Source organism: Nicotiana tomentosiformis, chromosome 6, assembly GCF_000390325.3.
Source record: "Nicotiana tomentosiformis chromosome 6, ASM39032v3, whole genome shotgun sequence".
Classification (NCBI taxonomy): domain Eukaryota; kingdom Viridiplantae; phylum Streptophyta; class Magnoliopsida; order Solanales; family Solanaceae; genus Nicotiana; species Nicotiana tomentosiformis.
This window is the reverse complement of record NC_090817.1, coordinates 80,848,423-80,866,261: the sequence shown is the minus strand read 5'-3', so window position 1 is coordinate 80,866,261 and position 17,839 is coordinate 80,848,423. Positions and strand designations below refer to the sequence as shown.

At 40.7% G+C, this 17,839-nt stretch overlaps 1 protein-coding gene across 1 annotated transcript; it reads right to left on the bottom strand.

Moving 5' to 3' along the window:
• Nucleotides 1–1,279: 1,279 nt before the first annotated feature.
• Nucleotides 1,280–6,626, bottom strand: LOC104087310 (AT-rich interactive domain-containing protein 2-like). Its single transcript, XM_018767764.2, has 2 exons — nt 6,397–6,626; nt 1,280–2,630 (listed from the first exon to the last, which is right to left on the bottom strand). The coding sequence occupies exon 2, from the start codon at nt 2,369–2,371 to the stop codon at nt 1,628–1,630; it is 744 nt and encodes a 247-aa protein (XP_018623280.1). The 5' UTR covers nt 2,372–2,630; nt 6,397–6,626; the 3' UTR covers nt 1,280–1,627.
• Between the last annotated feature and the right edge of the window lie 11,213 nt (nt 6,627–17,839).

The window sequence follows — 17,839 nt, the reverse complement described above, 5'->3', positions numbered from 1 at the left end:
CCTTTCTTTTCTGAAATTTATTTGTTCAAATTATACAATAACACTGTCACTGCTATGTCTTGATGTGAATTGACAAGCCTTGATGAACATGCCTTGAGATATTCAAACAATGTCAACAGTTGTTTGGAGCATCTCCCTGACCTCTCAGTCCCTTGTCTTCTCTATCTGTTTGAAGTTTAGTCTTGTTAATTTGTAGCAGAGTTAGTAGTTTCAGTTAGGGCTCAAAATCTGTTGGGTGGAGGTTGTATGTCTTTTTGCTGTTAATGCTGCTAAAGGATGAATGTTGGTTAAAGCAGTCACTCATTTATAATAATAATTTATTAGAGGCAAACTTACTCTTGCATGCATTTAACTTCAAGGAAGTCTGATTTTCCTTCTACTAATTCTGTGTTTGAAACAGAGGAGTATAATGGTGAAGAAAGGTCATTTTGAGGCTAATTGCGTGTAATTTTTAGTGCCTATTTTGACTCTCATATGCCATGGTGATAGAGCTGTAACGTTAGTACATTACATGTGCGGTGAGAAGAATTGGAGGAGATGGACTGGAATCCCAGAGTTAATATTAGAAGAAAGGAGGACTCAGTAGTTGAGTTTTTACTCAACCATTTCAGGGTTGAGGGGTTTTCACTGGGAGTTACAGCCTGCTCAAGTGCCCCAGAAAGCTGCTTAAAATGGAATTACTTTTAGAATTGCAAGATACCAAATCATAGTTCTTGATGTGATGAGGTGGGTAGCTATAAGAAATTAGCAATCATCATAGCTCAAACTATGAACAGTTGAGGAGTGATTGACCTATTGACCTTCAAAGTCTAAATGATGAACAAATCAATGTGCTAATTTGATGGCTTTTTAGTTAGTTATTTTGTGCGTGAAAGCGTGGTCCAGAAGATGTTCTAAAGTATGCACTATTCTTTGAGATTACTCGATTTCTAGCATGTCAAAGTCTTTTCTTATTCAAAACATTCAAGATAGGAAAGATGGATTGGGAAATGGCGACTCGAAATTTATGAAAGCGCCGCAAAGAGCTTGTCTTGTGGTTGTGACCATTATCAACAAGAGGAGTTCCCATGCATAATGTGATGAAATGGTTAGCTTTTTAAAAAATAAAGAGAAACCGTGGTGCTTTTATAGAATAGAGATTTCAAGAAGAAAAAAATGTTTGTGAAATTCAACTTTAAATTACTTTCAACCCAAACCACATAAAAGCAAAAAAGTAATTTTATGATAATTCCCCGATTCAACTTTATTCTTGTAAATTTAAATTAAGACACTCAGAATATTTGGTATGACGGAAGTCATTTCTATGAAGATGGATGTAAGATCTTGCGTTAGCCATATGATTCTTTTACAGAGGAAACAAATAAGAAGCAATGTACCTGTCAAATGATACAAATTGTAGCAATCAGTGTATTTACGTATAGTTTTGTTGTGCTTTCCTATCAGACCTCAAAACTTGGCATCAATATCCAAAAAATGTGACCTTTTCATGGCTTTACAACCTATGTAAAATGTGAACCCCATCCCAGAATTTTCCCAGGAGGGATTAAGGGAACAGTAGAATACATGTCTCTTTGTATATTCAATTTTTATGTCAACCAAAAATGAATGTGTAATGATACTTCTAATCTCATCGTCGACCAGTTAAGTAACTTCTCTTTGCAGATTTAGAACTAGAGGATGCACCTTTTTTCGATCGATTCCTTTTCCGAGAAGCCTTGGAAGTAGGGGCCTGCTCGTCCCCCTCCTCATCATCAGTGTCAATTATTTTACAACCTGACCTAGTCTGCGAGCTGATCCGCTGAGGAACGTGAACATTGAAATAATAGTTGACAATGTTCTGCCTAGTCTTGGAAGGAAGAGATGCTAATGCTGGTTTCAAGAAGCTTTTACCTTGAGTCATCCGATTCGTCTTAACAAGGGAGCTGAACTTTTTTTGTTCCTCAGGGTTCCATAAGTTCGAAATTTCTTCTCCCATCTCATCGAATTTCCAGATATCAAAGGCTGTCCCCAATTCAGACTTCAACTTCATCCTTTCTTCTTTAACATGACTTTTAACACATTCAACAGATTCAGGGGACTCACAAGGACAATATTCATTTCTCCCTTCCCCAATCAACTCCTTGTTAACTTCCTTGTTTCCTAGGTTGTCGTCTGTTGGCCATACTATTGTTCCCAACCATTTTGAAGTATCAGATTCATTCTCTTTAAGCCTGCCTTTATCTTCCTTCTGTGGGTCAGTCCAATCTGGAATTTCAACCTGAAACCTGGGTCCTACTGGGATTACCAATTTGTAGCGATCATCATAGATGTAATCTAACCATTCTGTTTTCTTGTCACCTGTTGGATTCGGTACTTCTTTTACATTCTGCATACTTCATGAGTAGAAGAACAAGTATGAATGAGTTTGTAGAGTTTATCTTCTACTGAGTATATCACCGTTCCTCAAGCAACAGAGAGTAGTATTTGAACTCAAAACTTTGATATAAAAGAGATCGTTGTTTTATAGGATGTTGTGTCTAGCTAGTGAAGCAGAGTCAAGCATGAATGGAGGCGTTGGTTGAGTGAAAGGGTTATCCAAGTTTCTTGTTTGACACCAGTACAAGCCTTTAGCATCCACTTAAGTAGCCCTTCTATACATGCCAAAAAGAAGTAACAAAATTATTTGAGAAATTACACAGAGGGTAAGTGGCGAAGTTCGGAGGTAATACTGGACTCTGAAGAAAAACAAAGTTGCATAATAGATTAATAGTAATGGTAATTCACAAAGAGCAATGACTTTATTGGCATAAGTCTCATCAGGAACCAGATTTAAGACCCCTCCCTCGAATATCAAGCAAACACTGTAAGCTCAGAGCAACTACTTTGAAAATCTTCTAATACATCTGTTAGCAAAATATGGCCTTCCTGACCGTACGCATGTATTTATACATATCTCCTGTACATATACTTGGACTTCTAGAAGATTAGTGTACATGCAATGTATATAGATAATTAATGGTACAGTGACCAAAGTCAAGAATCTTACTAAGTTTCATTCAAGTATACATGACCAAAGTCATAAACTTGTCAAGGTTAAACGAATGAACCATCTATATACAAAGTACATTCATATGGAAAATATTATATGAATTAATTAAGTTACGTTAACCAACGTCAAGTAACTATTTAGAGGAAGAATTAATAGTCCTTGTTCATTAGGACTCTTGATGGGTAAGGTCATGAAGAGAGACTTTAAAAGTGAGTAAATGAAAGTGGAACGAGACTCTATATTAATAAGTTCACATGTTGTAAATCAAAACCCTAACATGTTGATGGCAAAATGAAGATTGTATAGACACTATTGGTTATGTATTCCGCATTAGCTGGTGAACACAAAGGGAGACAACTATTAAATATCATACACGTTTTACTTTATTTCATGACATAAGGTATGTTTTTCTCTTATGTTGTTTCTCTCAATTTATAGATTTAAGCCTAAGATCATACCATTTCTTACAATGTGTACGGGCTACATTGGTGTTTTAAACGGTTGAAGGCAATTTGTCGAACTAAGTAGCTTCAGCCAACCAAATAACATCAACGGGACAATGAAAGAGCACAAAGGAAAACAGCAAATTCGAAATCAGTTCAAGCTCAATTTCTCAAAATAGGTGTCTATCTCTTAAGAATTAATTACAGCCAAGTTTGGTTTCATTTGATTCTTGGCCTTTTCCTACTATGTTAAGGTGTTCTTTAACCTGCATTTTTGAGTTCTACTCTGGCATTTCTACTTTCTTTAGACAGGATTACTCAAATTTGCAAAAGTTACTACTTTACAACTACAAAACAAGAATCATGCTTAGCCCTGAACAAATTATGATGACTATATGATTCCTCACTGACCATGTTTCCAATTTAAATTTTATCTCATATCAACAATATACAAAATAATAATAAAAACGAAAAGTACCACAAGTTTTCTATATTTCCTACTGGCATAAGAATCTCTATAAGGCTAAAAGACTCCTAGAAAGCATAAGATGTAAATTAAATGTATTAACAAGACTAAAATATATTCCCAACTAATTGGTAGTATCAATTAAACAATTTTTTTTCTTTCATTATGCCATATCTCTCGCCAAATCAGCATTGATTCCATGAGATGGTAGGTATTTCGAAACAACTTCTTTTCATTTGATTTAAGTCTACCTCGACCCCTTTTAACATCTTTATTCACCATGGTTTCATACCTATTGACAAATTCATTTGGAGGTCGACGCAAGACACGATCAAACTATCTCAAGTGACCTACTCTCATTTTATCATCGAAATCTGCTACTTGCACCTTCTGGTGAATGCGGCCATTTTTAATCTTGTATGACCACACATCCATCGTAACATTCGAATCTCTGCGACACTTATCTTGTGGATGTGTTGAATTTTAGCAACCCAATATTCACTCCCATAACAGTGTTCGTCTTGTAAGTATTCTATAGAATTTACCTTACACTTTGGTAAAACTTTTACGGACGAAAGTCATTTTTCTTGCAACTATCTTAATTTCTAACTCAGTATACCAGCGCTAACAAAATTCAGATATTATTATTAATATTCAACACAAAAAAATTCTTTAAAACACTCTCCAATTTGCTAATATTAGTATTAATCTTTGATATAAATTTTTTTAAAAATATTTTTTATTCACCAATCAAACCTCAAAAAACAAGAAAATATTTCCATAGAAAATGATCCGTCATAACGAACACACTAATATGTTGAAAGATTTGGAAGACAAACTTCTCAAATATAGATATCAAAATGTGTAACTAAATAAGGGAATGTGTAATAGCATTTTTTCTCATGTTGCCTCCTTAATTCATGAGAACACCATTTCAATCATAGGGGATGGAGCTATCAGATAAACTTAAACAAGGACTCAAGTATAATAGATCAAAAAGTAGTTCCAAAGCTACAGTGTTATCAGAGTCGTAGGCTATGTACAATATCGTAGCAATCAATTTCTATTCTAATTAGATAAAGCAAAGAGTCTAAAGTTAAATACAAAATATCCTAAAATATCCTATAGAATATGCTATAGGATTTTTCCTATTTAAGTACAATAAATATAGACGTGTATGAATCTAGATACATATTCTTTTGATATTTAACTGACAAAGAAAGAATACCAAATGGAAACAACAAATTCCAAATTTGATCGAGCTCAATCTCTCAAATAGGTGTATATCTCTTAAGATATAACCGAATTGGTTTGGTTTCATTTGATTTTTGGCCCTTCCCTACTTTATTAAGGTGCTCTTAACCTGCATTTTCTTGTCCTACTTTCTCAAGTAGGATTACTCCAATTTGCAAAACATCCTATTTTTCATTGTTAAAATTTGTGGATCACTATTACTCGAGATATGGTCAAATGGCTAATATATTTTTCACTGACCAACCAATCAACAAAATCTTTGAGGAAAATATGACTTTCATCATACCAGACACAATAAATTGTGGCATTTGTTCAAAAACTGGTGATTTTTTTTTTTCTCCAAATTTTCTGGGTTTTGAAAAAAAAATCAGAATTTATTTTTCAACCAAGATTGGTGAATTGTCATAATAACTTAATTTTCATTAGAGAATGTTTTTCGAACTTTTTAAAAAAAAATTCAATTTTCTTGGTTCAAGAGTTTCCAGTTTTTGTAAATCAAAAGCCACCGATCTAACGTCCACGCCGCCTTTGAAGCTAGCTCTATCGCACCAACGGCCGTGGAATTACAGAACTGTGTAGCGGCAATAAAAAATTTCGAATTGTAAGCACCAAAAAATAAAGAAACTGAATCAAGCTTACTCGGTCTTCTTGTCCGTACGAACCAGAAAACAAGTTCTCGGCGCTCTAATTCGCCGCTTATTAGGTGAAAATCCTAAAGATTTGACTTCTCGACTACTTACGATTCAGATTCATGTGAATTATCATTATTTACTTTCTAGAAAGTGCATACAGATTTAAGTACTTTTCTCAAAGAAATGAAGATTTAAACCCTAATTCCTTAGAGTGTTCTTGAACTCTTGCGAGAATTCAATCTTCAGATAAAGAAAATACATACTTATTTACGCTCTTCTGAATATTTCTCTGCGCGAATCGATTTCAGGCAGAAAATTGAAAAAAATCATTAAATTTTCTTCATAGAGGAACACATTTTCTATTTTTATTCATTCAAAGGACATTTCAACACCAAAACATAATGTTAATATGATATTCTATTTTTGAGAAATTCAATTGACATTAAAATTTTCAACATTATGTTACAGTCTTTAGTATAACGTGTACGTGTTTAGAGTTCTTGAACAATATCAATGTAAGCGAAATAATTAGCGAAAAAGAATTGAAAATCTAAAGAAGGAAAGTACACTTGCCTCTTGTTTTCAACAATTGTCAAAATGGGACAAAGTTGCTCTCCAATCTACAGCCTCTTGGAAAATGAGAAAACAGAGTAAAGAAAATGTGAAGCAAAATTTTTGTAAGACGTTTATTATATGTAAGAAGAATCAATAGAAAAGATAAGGATACTTGTAACAAGTTGGTTATGAGTTCTAAACTCAAGTGAAGCCCTTTATTTTCCTCTTTGTGGTCTTTGGGTTGTCACAAAGAGAGAATTGGATCTGGACGAGCACCCATTTATACTAGTAGGGTGGGGAAAAGGGAGTATATGGAAATACAAAAATATTCCACGAAAAATATATTTTTGGATCGAATCAAGGAATAGAGCAAAATTTTACGAAATAGACCTTGACCAACGATAACTCAAAGTAGAATTGTCAAAATGGATTTGGCCCGTATAATCAGCCTACTAAACTCACTAGCTCGGTGTGATTGGATCAGCCTTTTTAGCCCATCCCAAGTCAGCCTGTTAACCTCATATGGTTGGGTTGGACTAGCTCGCGGGCCAAAATATTGAAAAGAAATCTAATCTTGTTCTAGTTTTAAATATGTTAGCTAGTCACATATATCTTAGAGCACTTCCACCCATGACCGTTAGGTCCTGGGTTCGAGTCACGCTTGAGGGGAAGTGTGAAAACACTATAGATCCTCCTAATTTGGGAGGGGTTTAAAAAAAAAAATAGATTGCAAGTGTGTATACGGTCGAAATAGATTTCGGCCTTAGCACGTCCGATCGAGTTCGAACGATGATCTATCGAAATAAGATCCCGAAGGTGGAACAAACTAACCTCGAACCCGGGGAGGCCGATCCGTGTCGAGGTCGATATCATTATCAAGCTCGAATCGAAATCGAACCATGATGCAGAGTAGATCTATCATGCTAATAATCCAGAGACCAACCAACATTGACCTCGAATCAATTCGAGGGCTCAAGCCAGGATCGGGCTCGAACCAAGATCAAGAGCTCGAGTCGAAATCAAGCTCAAACCAAAATCGAGGGTTCTAAGCAAGATCGAGCTCGCAGACAAAAGCCGTTGCAATCCCACTAGAGAGAATCTTGGCAGAAATTGTGAAAAAGCTGACTTATTATGGGTCTCCCACTGAATGTTTATTTTATTATGCTTAGAGCCAAATCCCTCCACTATAAAAGGGCTTGGTTACCATTTCTGTAAAACAAGTTTTTCTCAGGTTTACATTGTAATAAAAGCGCTATGTTCTTCTACAGTAAAGAATCGTTCTTTCATATTTCTTAGATTGATTCTATTTGTTGAATCCTAAGATTCATTGTTCCTAACAACCTTATCTATTTCGCATTCTCTGCAATCTATATTTACATTTCTATTTATCCTTACATTTTGTGTTAAGTTACGCCACATATTTTGGAACTGCGTATAAATTCAACTCTATCCATTTTTCGGGTAAACAGTTTGGTACCCACTGTGGAGCCGAGGATAACAGTGGTTATTTGATACAAATCTGAAAAAACACGCCATTGTGCTTTGCGCTTATTTCCGAAAACATCTTGAATTTCGGATCAGCTACGAATAACCACCAATCAAATGGCTTCACCGATCGATAACGAAGTCGGCCTTCAAGATGAAACCAACAACTTGGCACCCGGGGCCGGAAGGCCAATTAACGAAGGCACCGAGGCTCGAATCGAAGTACCCGAAATTCGAGCCGAAATACCATTGGATGTCAATTCACAAATAGCTTTGGAGGCGAATCAGCGTTCCGAACCGGAAAGAATCATTCAGGGCGGTACTCGATCCGTAGCCCGAGACACCCAAAACGCGGGGGAAATCGAGGCCAGCTTACGTATGATCTTCGAGATGCTACAAGCCCAACAAGTAGCGATAGCTCAGCTACAGAGCCAAACTCGCGCACAAAGCAGGCCGGATTCCAATCCACTTCGAGAAGTTACCCCCAGAACAGAGCCTGCCATAGTGAAATCTAACGGGCAAGAATCTGGGACTACTCCCGGAATTACTAAATTGCTCGAGGAACTCACAAAACGAGTCGAAGCCAACGACAAGAGGGCGGAAACATACAATGCCAGGGTCGATCAAATCCCGGGGGATCCACCAATGATAAAGAGGCTTGATTCGAAAAAATTCATACAAAAGCCTTTTCCGTCGAGTGCGGCGCCGAAGCCAATCCCCAAAAAATTTCGTATGCCCGAAATTCCCAAATATAACGGTACGACCGATCCTAACGAACATGTCACCTCTTACACATGTGCCATAAAAGGCAACGATTTGGAGGACGATGAGATCGAATCCGTATTGTTGAAAATATTCGGGGAGACCCTCTCGAAGGGAGCGATGATCTGGTATCACAATTTACCACCGAATTCCATCGATTCTTTTGCCATGTTAGCAGATTCCTTCGTAAAGGCACATGCTGGTGCCATAAAGGTTGCAACAAGGAAATCAGACATCTTCAAAGTAAAGCAAAGGGGGAATAAAATGCTGAGGGAATTCGTATCCCGATTTCAAATGGAACGCATGGAATTACCACCAGGCACAGACGATTGGGTCGTACAAGCTTTCACCCAAGGGTTGAACGAGCTAAGCTCGACAACATCACATCGGCTGAAACAAAATTTGATCGAGTATCCAGCGATAACTTGGGCAGATGTACACAACCGATACCAATCGAAAATTAGGGTCGAGGATGATCAGTTGGGAGCTCCGTACGGACCCGTGCATCAGAACAGGACAGTTACTAAAAACAAAAAGGAGATCGACAGAGAATAAAGGTCAAACAGAGACCGATATCGACCGTACATCGCAGATCGGGTGAACAACGGTTCAGCACGCAATGCAGTTCAGAACAATCGAAGGATTGATCGGGGGCAAAATTCTCGGGGACTTATGAGTAAGAGCGGCTTCGATAAATATGTTAATCCTATAGAAGCACCTCGATTATCAGAATATAACTTCAGCGTAGGTGCATCCGCTATCGTGTCAGCCATCGGACGCATCAAAGACACTAAATGGCCTCGACCCATACAGACAGATCCTGCCCGAATAAATCCCAATCAAACGTGCGAATATCATGGTACACATGACCACAAAACGGAAGATTGCAAGCAACTAAGAGAGGAATAGCCCGCTTATTTAACAAAGGGCACCTTCGGGAATTTCTGAGTGATAGGGCGAAGGACCATTTTAAACACAGGGATTTCAGCAAGCAAAACGAGCAAGAAGAACCACAGCACGTCATCCACATGATCATCGGCGACATCGATACCCCTCAAGGACCAGTGCTTAAATGCACTAAAACATCGATTGTGAGGGAAAAGCGATCTCGGACTCAAGATTACGTACCCATGGGGACTTTGTCCTTTGATGATGAAGATGCAGAAGGGGTCATCCAACCTCATAACGACGCACTGGTAATATTCGTACTCATGAATAAAACTAAAATTAAGCGTGTGTTAATCGATCCAGGTAGCTCGGCCAACATCATCCGATTGAAGGTGGTAGAGCAGCTTGGCCTACAGGATCAGATCGTACCCGCAACTCTGGTTCTAAATGGGTTCAATATGGCATGTGAAACCACCAAAGGCGAGATAATCCTATCAATAAACGTGGCCTGAACTATCCAGGAAACAAAGTTTCACGAGATCAAAGGCGATATGAGATACAACGCCCTTTTCGGAAGGCCATGGATCCACAACATGAGAGTTGTACCTTCGACCCTACACCAGGCCCTCAAATTCCCGACATCGAGAGGTGTCAAAACGGTGTACGGAGAACAGCCAGCCGCGAAGGAAATATTCGCCGTCGAGGAAGCTAAACCAATGTACTCACCTTCGCCGATAAAAGGATCATGCTCGGAAGGAGAACGGGACACCAAATAGCAATCACAAGCATCGGCTTCGACCCAGCCAGACAACCAGAAAATCAAAGAGGATGATGACCAAAGGGTCCCTCGATCTTTCGTGATTCCCGAGGACTCCGACGCCACCAAATCAACAATCGAGGAACTAGAGCAAGTCACATTAATCGAGCACTGGCCAGAACAAAAGGTATACTTGGGAACGGGGTTGAGCCCCGAACTCAGGAAGAAACTCGTTCAATTTTTTATCGATAACATCGATTGTTTTGCCTGGTCCCATTTAGATATAACAGGGATCCCGCCGGACATAACGACACATCGGCTAAGTTTGGACCCCAGGTTCAGACCGGTGAAGCAAAAGAGAAGACCCCAGTTCGAAGGAAAGCACACATTCATAAAGGATGAGGTAACCAAGCTTCTCAAAGTAGGGTCCATTCGGGAGGTGAAATATCCCGAATGGTTAGCCAACGTAGTTATAGTCCCTAAAAACGGGAACAAACTTAGAATGTGTGTGGACTATAAGGATTTAAACAAAGCATGCCCCAAAGATTCCTTTCCACTGCCCAACATCGATCGCATGATCGATGCCACAGCCGGCCACGAGATCCTCACTTTTCTCGATGCCTATTCCAGGTATAATCAAATCCGGATGAACCCGGAGGACCAGGAAAAGACTTCATTTGTCACCAAATATGGAACGTATTGTTATAATATGATGCCCTTCGGGCTAAAGAATGCAGGGGCTACTTACCAACGCCTAGTAAATAAAATGTTCGAAGAATAAATAGGAAAATCAATGAAAGTTTATATTTATGACATGCTAGTTAAATCGCTACGCGCAGAGGACCATTTGACCCATTTGCAGGAAACGTTCGAAATTTTGAGAAAATACAACATGAAGCTCAACCCCAAAAAATGTGCTTTCGAGGTCGGTTCGGGCAAGTTCCTCGGCTTCATGGTGTCAAATCGGGGAATCGAGATTAACCCCGATAAAATCAAGGCCATCGAAGACATCACCATTGTGGACAGCGTGAAAGCTGTACAAAGGCTAACGAGACGGATTGCAGGCTTAGGCCGATTCATTTCGAGATCATCAGATCGAAGTCACAAATTTTTCTCTCTACTAAAAAAGAAGAACGATTTCGCTTGGACCCCGGAGTACCAACAAGCATTAGAGGAACTAAAGCGATATCTATCAAACCCACCACTACTTCACACTCAAAAAACAGACGAAAAACTTTGTTTGTACTTGGCAGTATCGGAAGTCGCCGTAAGCGGTGTCCTAGTTCGAGAAGAGCAAGGTACGTAATTTCCCGTTTATTATATAAGTCGAACCTTAGGAGAAGCAAAAACTAGATATCCGCTCCTAGAAAAATTGGCACTTGCACTGATAAGCGCCTCTAGGAAGTTAAGGCCGTACTTTCAATGTCATCCCATATGTGTGTTAACTACTTACCCGCTTCGTAATATTTTACACAAACCCAAGTTATCAGGCCGACTGGCCAAATGGGCCGTCGAACTCAGTGGGTACGATATCGAATATCAACCCCGTACGACCATCAAGTCTCAAATTTTAGCAGACTTCATGGCCGATTTCACGCCAACCCTCGTACCCGAAGTCGAAGAAGAACTTTTGTTGAAATCAGGTACATCATCGGGGGTATGGATCCTTTTACGGATGGGACTTCGAACGTGAAAGGGTCCGGGCTGGGCATAGTTTTGAAACCACCCACGCGTAACACTATTAGGCAATCTATTAAAAATATCAGGTTGACTAACAACGAGGCCGAGTATGAAGCCATGATTGCAGGTCTCGAGCTAGCTAGAAACTTGGGAGCAGAAGTCATTGAAGCCAATTGCGACTCTTGCTGGTGGTGAGTCAAGTAAATAAAACCTTCGAAGTACGAGAAGGTAGAATGCAAAGGCATTTAGATAAAACTGCTTGTCACTTTGTACCATTTCAAACAATGGACTTTACGGCATGTACCACGGGAGCAGAATAATGAGGCCGATGCGCTTGCGAATTTGGGGTCGTCGGTCGAGGTAGATGACTCAGGCTCGGGGAATGTTGTTCAACTTGTGAGATCGGTAATCGAAGAAGGTCACGCCAAAATAAATTCTACAAGCTTAACCTGGGATTGGAGAAACAAGTATATTGAATACTTGAAGAGCGAAAAACTCCCATCGGACCCTAAAGATTCCAGAACCCTACGGACTAAAGCTGCTCGATTCACGTTGGCTTCGGACGGAACGTTGTACCGAAGAACATTCGATGGACCATTGGCAGTATGCTTGGATCTGGGAGATACCGATTACATCCTACGGGAAGTGCACGAGGGTACTTGCGGGAATCACTCTGGAGCTGATATACTAGTTCGAAAAATAATCAGAGCAGGGTATTATTGGATCGATATGGGCAAATATGCGAAGGAATTTGTTCATAAATGTGACAAATGTCAAAGGTTTGCACCGATGATCCACCAACCCGGAGAGCAACTCCACTCGGTCCTATCCCCATGGCCGTTCATGAAGTGGGGAATGGATATCGTCGACCCTCTGCCATCGACCCCAGGTAAAGCAAAATTCATTTTATTTATGACTGACTATTTTTATAAATGGGTTGAAGCGCAGGCATTCGAGAAAATAAGAGAGAAAGTAGTTATAGACTTTATTTGGGATCATATCATATGTCGATTCGGGATACCCGCCGAAATAGTGTGTGACAATGGAAAATAATTCGTTGGCAACAAAGTAACAAGATTCCTCGAAGACCACAAGATAAGAAGGATACTATCGACGCCATACCACACCAGTGGGAACAGACAGGTCGAATCAACGAACAAAACTGTCATTCAAAACTTAAAGAAGAGGTTGAACGACGCTAAAGGAAAATGGAGAAAAATTCTGCCCGAAGTCCTTTGGGCATATCGGACGACATCAAAATCCAGTACGGGAGCGACCCCATTCTCCTTAGTATATGGGTCCGAAGCATTGATACCAGTCGAAGTTGGTGAACCCAGTGCCAGATTTCGATTCGCGATGGAAGAATCAAACAACGAGGCTATGAATGCCAGCCTCGAACTATCGGACGAAAGATGAGAAACTGCTCTCGTCCAATTGGCCGCCCAAAAGCAGCGAATCGAAAGATATTATAATCGAAGAATCAAGCTCCGCCATTTCAAGCCTGGGGACTTAGTGTTAAGAAAAATTACCATCAATACCCGAAATCCGAACGAAGGAAAACTAGGACCGAATTGGGAAGGACCATATCAGGTGCTCGAGAACATCGGAAATGGATCGTATAGGCTCGGCATTATAAACGGCAAACAGCTATCAAGCAGTTGGAATGTATCATATCTAAAACGGTACTACTGCTAAGGTATGACCTTTCCATATTCGTTTATATTTCAAAATTGACCCCTGCAGAAGTTCGAACAAGGGCTAAGATGGATCTCTCGCTTGAAGGCACGCGTTGCACTCTTTTTCCCTTAGATCGATTTTATCCCAAATGGGTTTTTCGGCAAGGTTTTTAATGAGGTAACCATTGATCGTGCACCATTTACAACAATATCTGAGGCCTCGCAAGAAAGTTATTTCACAACAACAGGGTTCCAACAGGAAAAATTGTAAGAGCCAAATGGTCGAAGCGAACCATGCTCATATAGATTGGCCCGAACCCAAGCATGTAATAACGTGCGAAGAAAGTTCTCTTATTTATCGGCATCTTATATCCAAGGAAAATTCCTCTATTTTGAGATTTATTATGCAATCAGAATTAAGATAAACTCGACCACTAAGCCTACGGGCTACTTTTATTTTGAGTTCGAGCAAACACTCATTCGACCATTATGCCTACGGGTTACATTACTTCGAGTTCGAATCATTCACTCGATTAAGCCTACGGGCTACTTTTATTTCAAGTTCGAGCAAACACTCACTCGACCATTACGCCTACGGGCTACATTACTTCGAGTTCGAATCATTCACTCGACTAAGCCTACGGGCTACTTTTATTTCGAGTTCGAGCAAACACTCACTCGACCATTATGCCTACAGGCTACATTACTTCGAGTTCGAATCATTCACTCGACTAAGCCTACGGGCTACTTTTATTTCGAGTTCGAGCAAACACTCACTCAACCATTATGCCTACGAGCTACATTACTTCGAGTTCGAATCATTCATTCGACTAAGCCTACGGGCTACTTTTATTTCGAGTTCGAGCAAACACTCACTCGACAATTATGCCTACGGGCTACATTACTTTGAGTTCGAATCATTCACTTGACTAAGCCTACGGGCTACTTTTATTTCAATTTTGAGCAAACACTCACTCGACCATTACGCCTACGGGCTACATTACTTCGAGTTTGAATCATTCACTCGACTAAGCCTACGGGCTACTTTTATTTCTAGTTCGAGCAAACGCTCACTCGACCATTATGCCTACGGGCTACGTTGCTTCGAGTTTGAATCATTCACTCGACTAAGCCTACGGGCTACTTTTATTTCGAGTTCGAGCAAGCGCTCACTCAATCATTATGCCTACGGGCTACATTACTTCGAGTTCAAATCATTCACTCGATTACTAAGCCTACGGGCTACTTTTATTTTTAGTTCGAGCAAGCACTCACTCGACCATTACGCCTACGGGATATATTTCTTCAAGCTCGAATCATTGACTCAACTAATAAGCCTAAGGGCTACATCGCTCCAAGTTTGAGTAAGCGCTCGCTCGGTTACAGAGGCTACGAAGTTCAAATTTGATTAAGTTGTTTAAATCATTGTGAAAACATTCATAAGGCATGAATAAAGTCCTCACAAGACAAGAAACAAAAACAGAAGCAAGTCGGCAAAAAAGGGGATGTATCTATATACAAATTTATCTGCATGGGTGGTTACAACGTAAAAACTAAGAACTAAACTTCTCGGTCATGAGGGGTCTCTTCTTTATCAGGCTCCCTCCCGTTCTCGAATCCGCTCTTGCTCCCATCGTCATCATCATCGCCATCAGAAACCAGAGCTTCAGCATCGGCTTCGAGTTCTTTGGCCCTTTTTATCTCTTCAGCGAGATCGAAACCACGAGCATGGATCTCCTCGAGAGTTTCCCTTCGGGATCGGCACTTAGCAAGTTCGGCGACCCAATGTGCTCAAGTATCGGCGGACTCGGCTGCCTCTCTTGCTTGGACTTGGGCAGCTTCAGCATCGGCCCGATAGACGGCCACGAGCACATCCGCATCGGCTTTGCCTTTTCGGCATCAGATTCGGCATTGTCAAGTACAGAGGCCAACCGAGCCTCAAGCTCCTCAATTATTCTTGCTTGAACCAGGCCCTTTTCCTTTATTTTCTGAAGTTGGGTTTCGAACGATGATAACTGGGCTCGAGCAGTCTCTTTTTCTACAGCAAAGCGGTCCATACCTTCTTTCCACCGCAAAGACTCCGTTCTTATCATGCCGACCTCCTCACGAAGCTTCCCGATCATCTCGATTTTTTGCTGCAGCTGTGAGACCGAAATGTTAGCTATCATTCCGGTATCAAGCCCACAGGCTTTCAAAAGCATCATTACCTGCTCAGACAAATCGGTCTGATCTCGATAAGCCTTGGCCATCTCAGCTCGGAGGTCTTTTATTTCCTCTTCTCTCTGCCCTAAGAAAAGTCTAAGGGAGTTCCTTTCGTCAGTAGCCCGTTGTAGGTCGGCCTCGTATCGATGCAGCTCATTTTGGGATCGGGAACATTGTTCTCGATGAACTGTCGCTGCCTACAAAGAAACAAGAAGCAAAGTTAACGAAAAATGAACATAAAGATAGTACCGACAAAATAATTTTAAAAATCTCACCTGATTCAAAGCCTGCCGCAATCCGTGAAAAAGATCCGATTCATCATCAGCACCGGCAACGTCCTCAATACCGGTAAACATGTCACGAAAAGGATCTTCTTCATCGTGAGTCATGTCTAGATCGAGGGCTCCCAGAGCTTGAGCTTCCCGAATAACCCCTGCGAAAAAAACAGGAAAGGTAGGCGAATCCTCGATTGCTGCTGCCCCAAATAAATTGTCTGGAGCATTCTCCTCGGTTCGAAGGGGTTTGAGGGCCCCTTCGGTCATATCCCCTGCCCGCTGACTCCAATGAGATGCGTCTTCGATATCCGATAGTTCGGGGACTCTACCCGAATCTTTCTCCGGTATATCCTCAGTTCGAGGCGGAGCCTCATGGAGCATCATCGATCCAGCCGCCGATGAGGCATCAGTGGTTCTCTTCATTCGGATCACTAGCGCGGACTCATCGTTTTCTTCTTCTTCTTCTTCTTCTTCTTCTTCTTCTTCTTCTTCTTCTTCTTCTTCTTCATCTTCATCCCTTAGACGCAGAACAGATTCCACGGTCAAAGGAATGACATTCTTGTTCGGCTTATAAGCCATCCTCTTCTTCGGTTTTGGATCTTCGGGAATGAAGGCTTTTTTCCTTTTATTTTCCTTCACCAGCTTTGGAACAGAGGCCGAAATTTTCTCCTCATTGGATAAGGGCCTCAAAACTGTGTCTTTATCCAAACCTGCATATGGAAAACCTTAATAAAATATTTTAAAAACCACTTCGTTTGGATCATCAAAGAGTACGAGAAATGAGCTTACCGTGATTTTTGGCCTCCCACCGACCCTTTGACAAATCACGCCATGAGCGCTCGGCGTATGTGGAGGTCGAAATAAGGGCTCGTACCCAGTTCTTGAGATCGGGAATTGCTCCGGGCATCCAGGGAACCGCTACATCACAAAAAGAGGAGTGTCGATGAGAGAATAAATGAAAGAACAAAGTAGAAGTAACAACAAGATCACACTTATGTTTCATATTCCACTCCTCGGGAAAGGGAATCTTTTCAGTCAGAATCAGGTCCGAAGTCCTTACTCGAACGAACCTGCCCATCCAACCCCGGTCCATGTCCTCGTCAATACTCGAGAACAGGGCCTTGGTAGCCCGAAGCTGAAGTTTTATTAACCCTCCTCGAAAAAGTCGAGGACGGTATAATCGGATAAGATGGTCGAGGGTGAACAACATCCCCTCGATTTTGCTTACGAAATATCGGATCAGGATAACGATCCGCCAAAAAGAAGGGTGGACCTAGCATAGGGTTATTTGGTATTGACGATAGAAATCAATGATAACGGAATTGAGGGGACCCAACGTGAAAGGATAAGAATACACATTCAAAAATACTCTCACGTGCGAAGTGATATCTTCGTCAGAAGAAGGAATAATTATTTCTTTTTTATCCCAATTGCAATCTTTCTTTAGCTGTTGGAGGTACTTCTCGGTTACCGAACATATATACCTCGATACTGGTTCACATCGACCAGGTACCGATGATCCTTTATCGACCTTGAAATCAGAAGTAAGGACGCATGCCCCAGGAACACACTCCTCAGGCCGTGGTTCTGCCGGCGTATCATCGGCGGCACACTGTGAAGATGAAGTTTTCTCTTTCTGAGGGATGGTTTGTGACGTTTTCGCCATTTTCGAGTTCAGAAGCAAGGAATAGAGAAAAATGACAAAGATTTGGTAAAATTGAGGAGGGGCTTTTGCA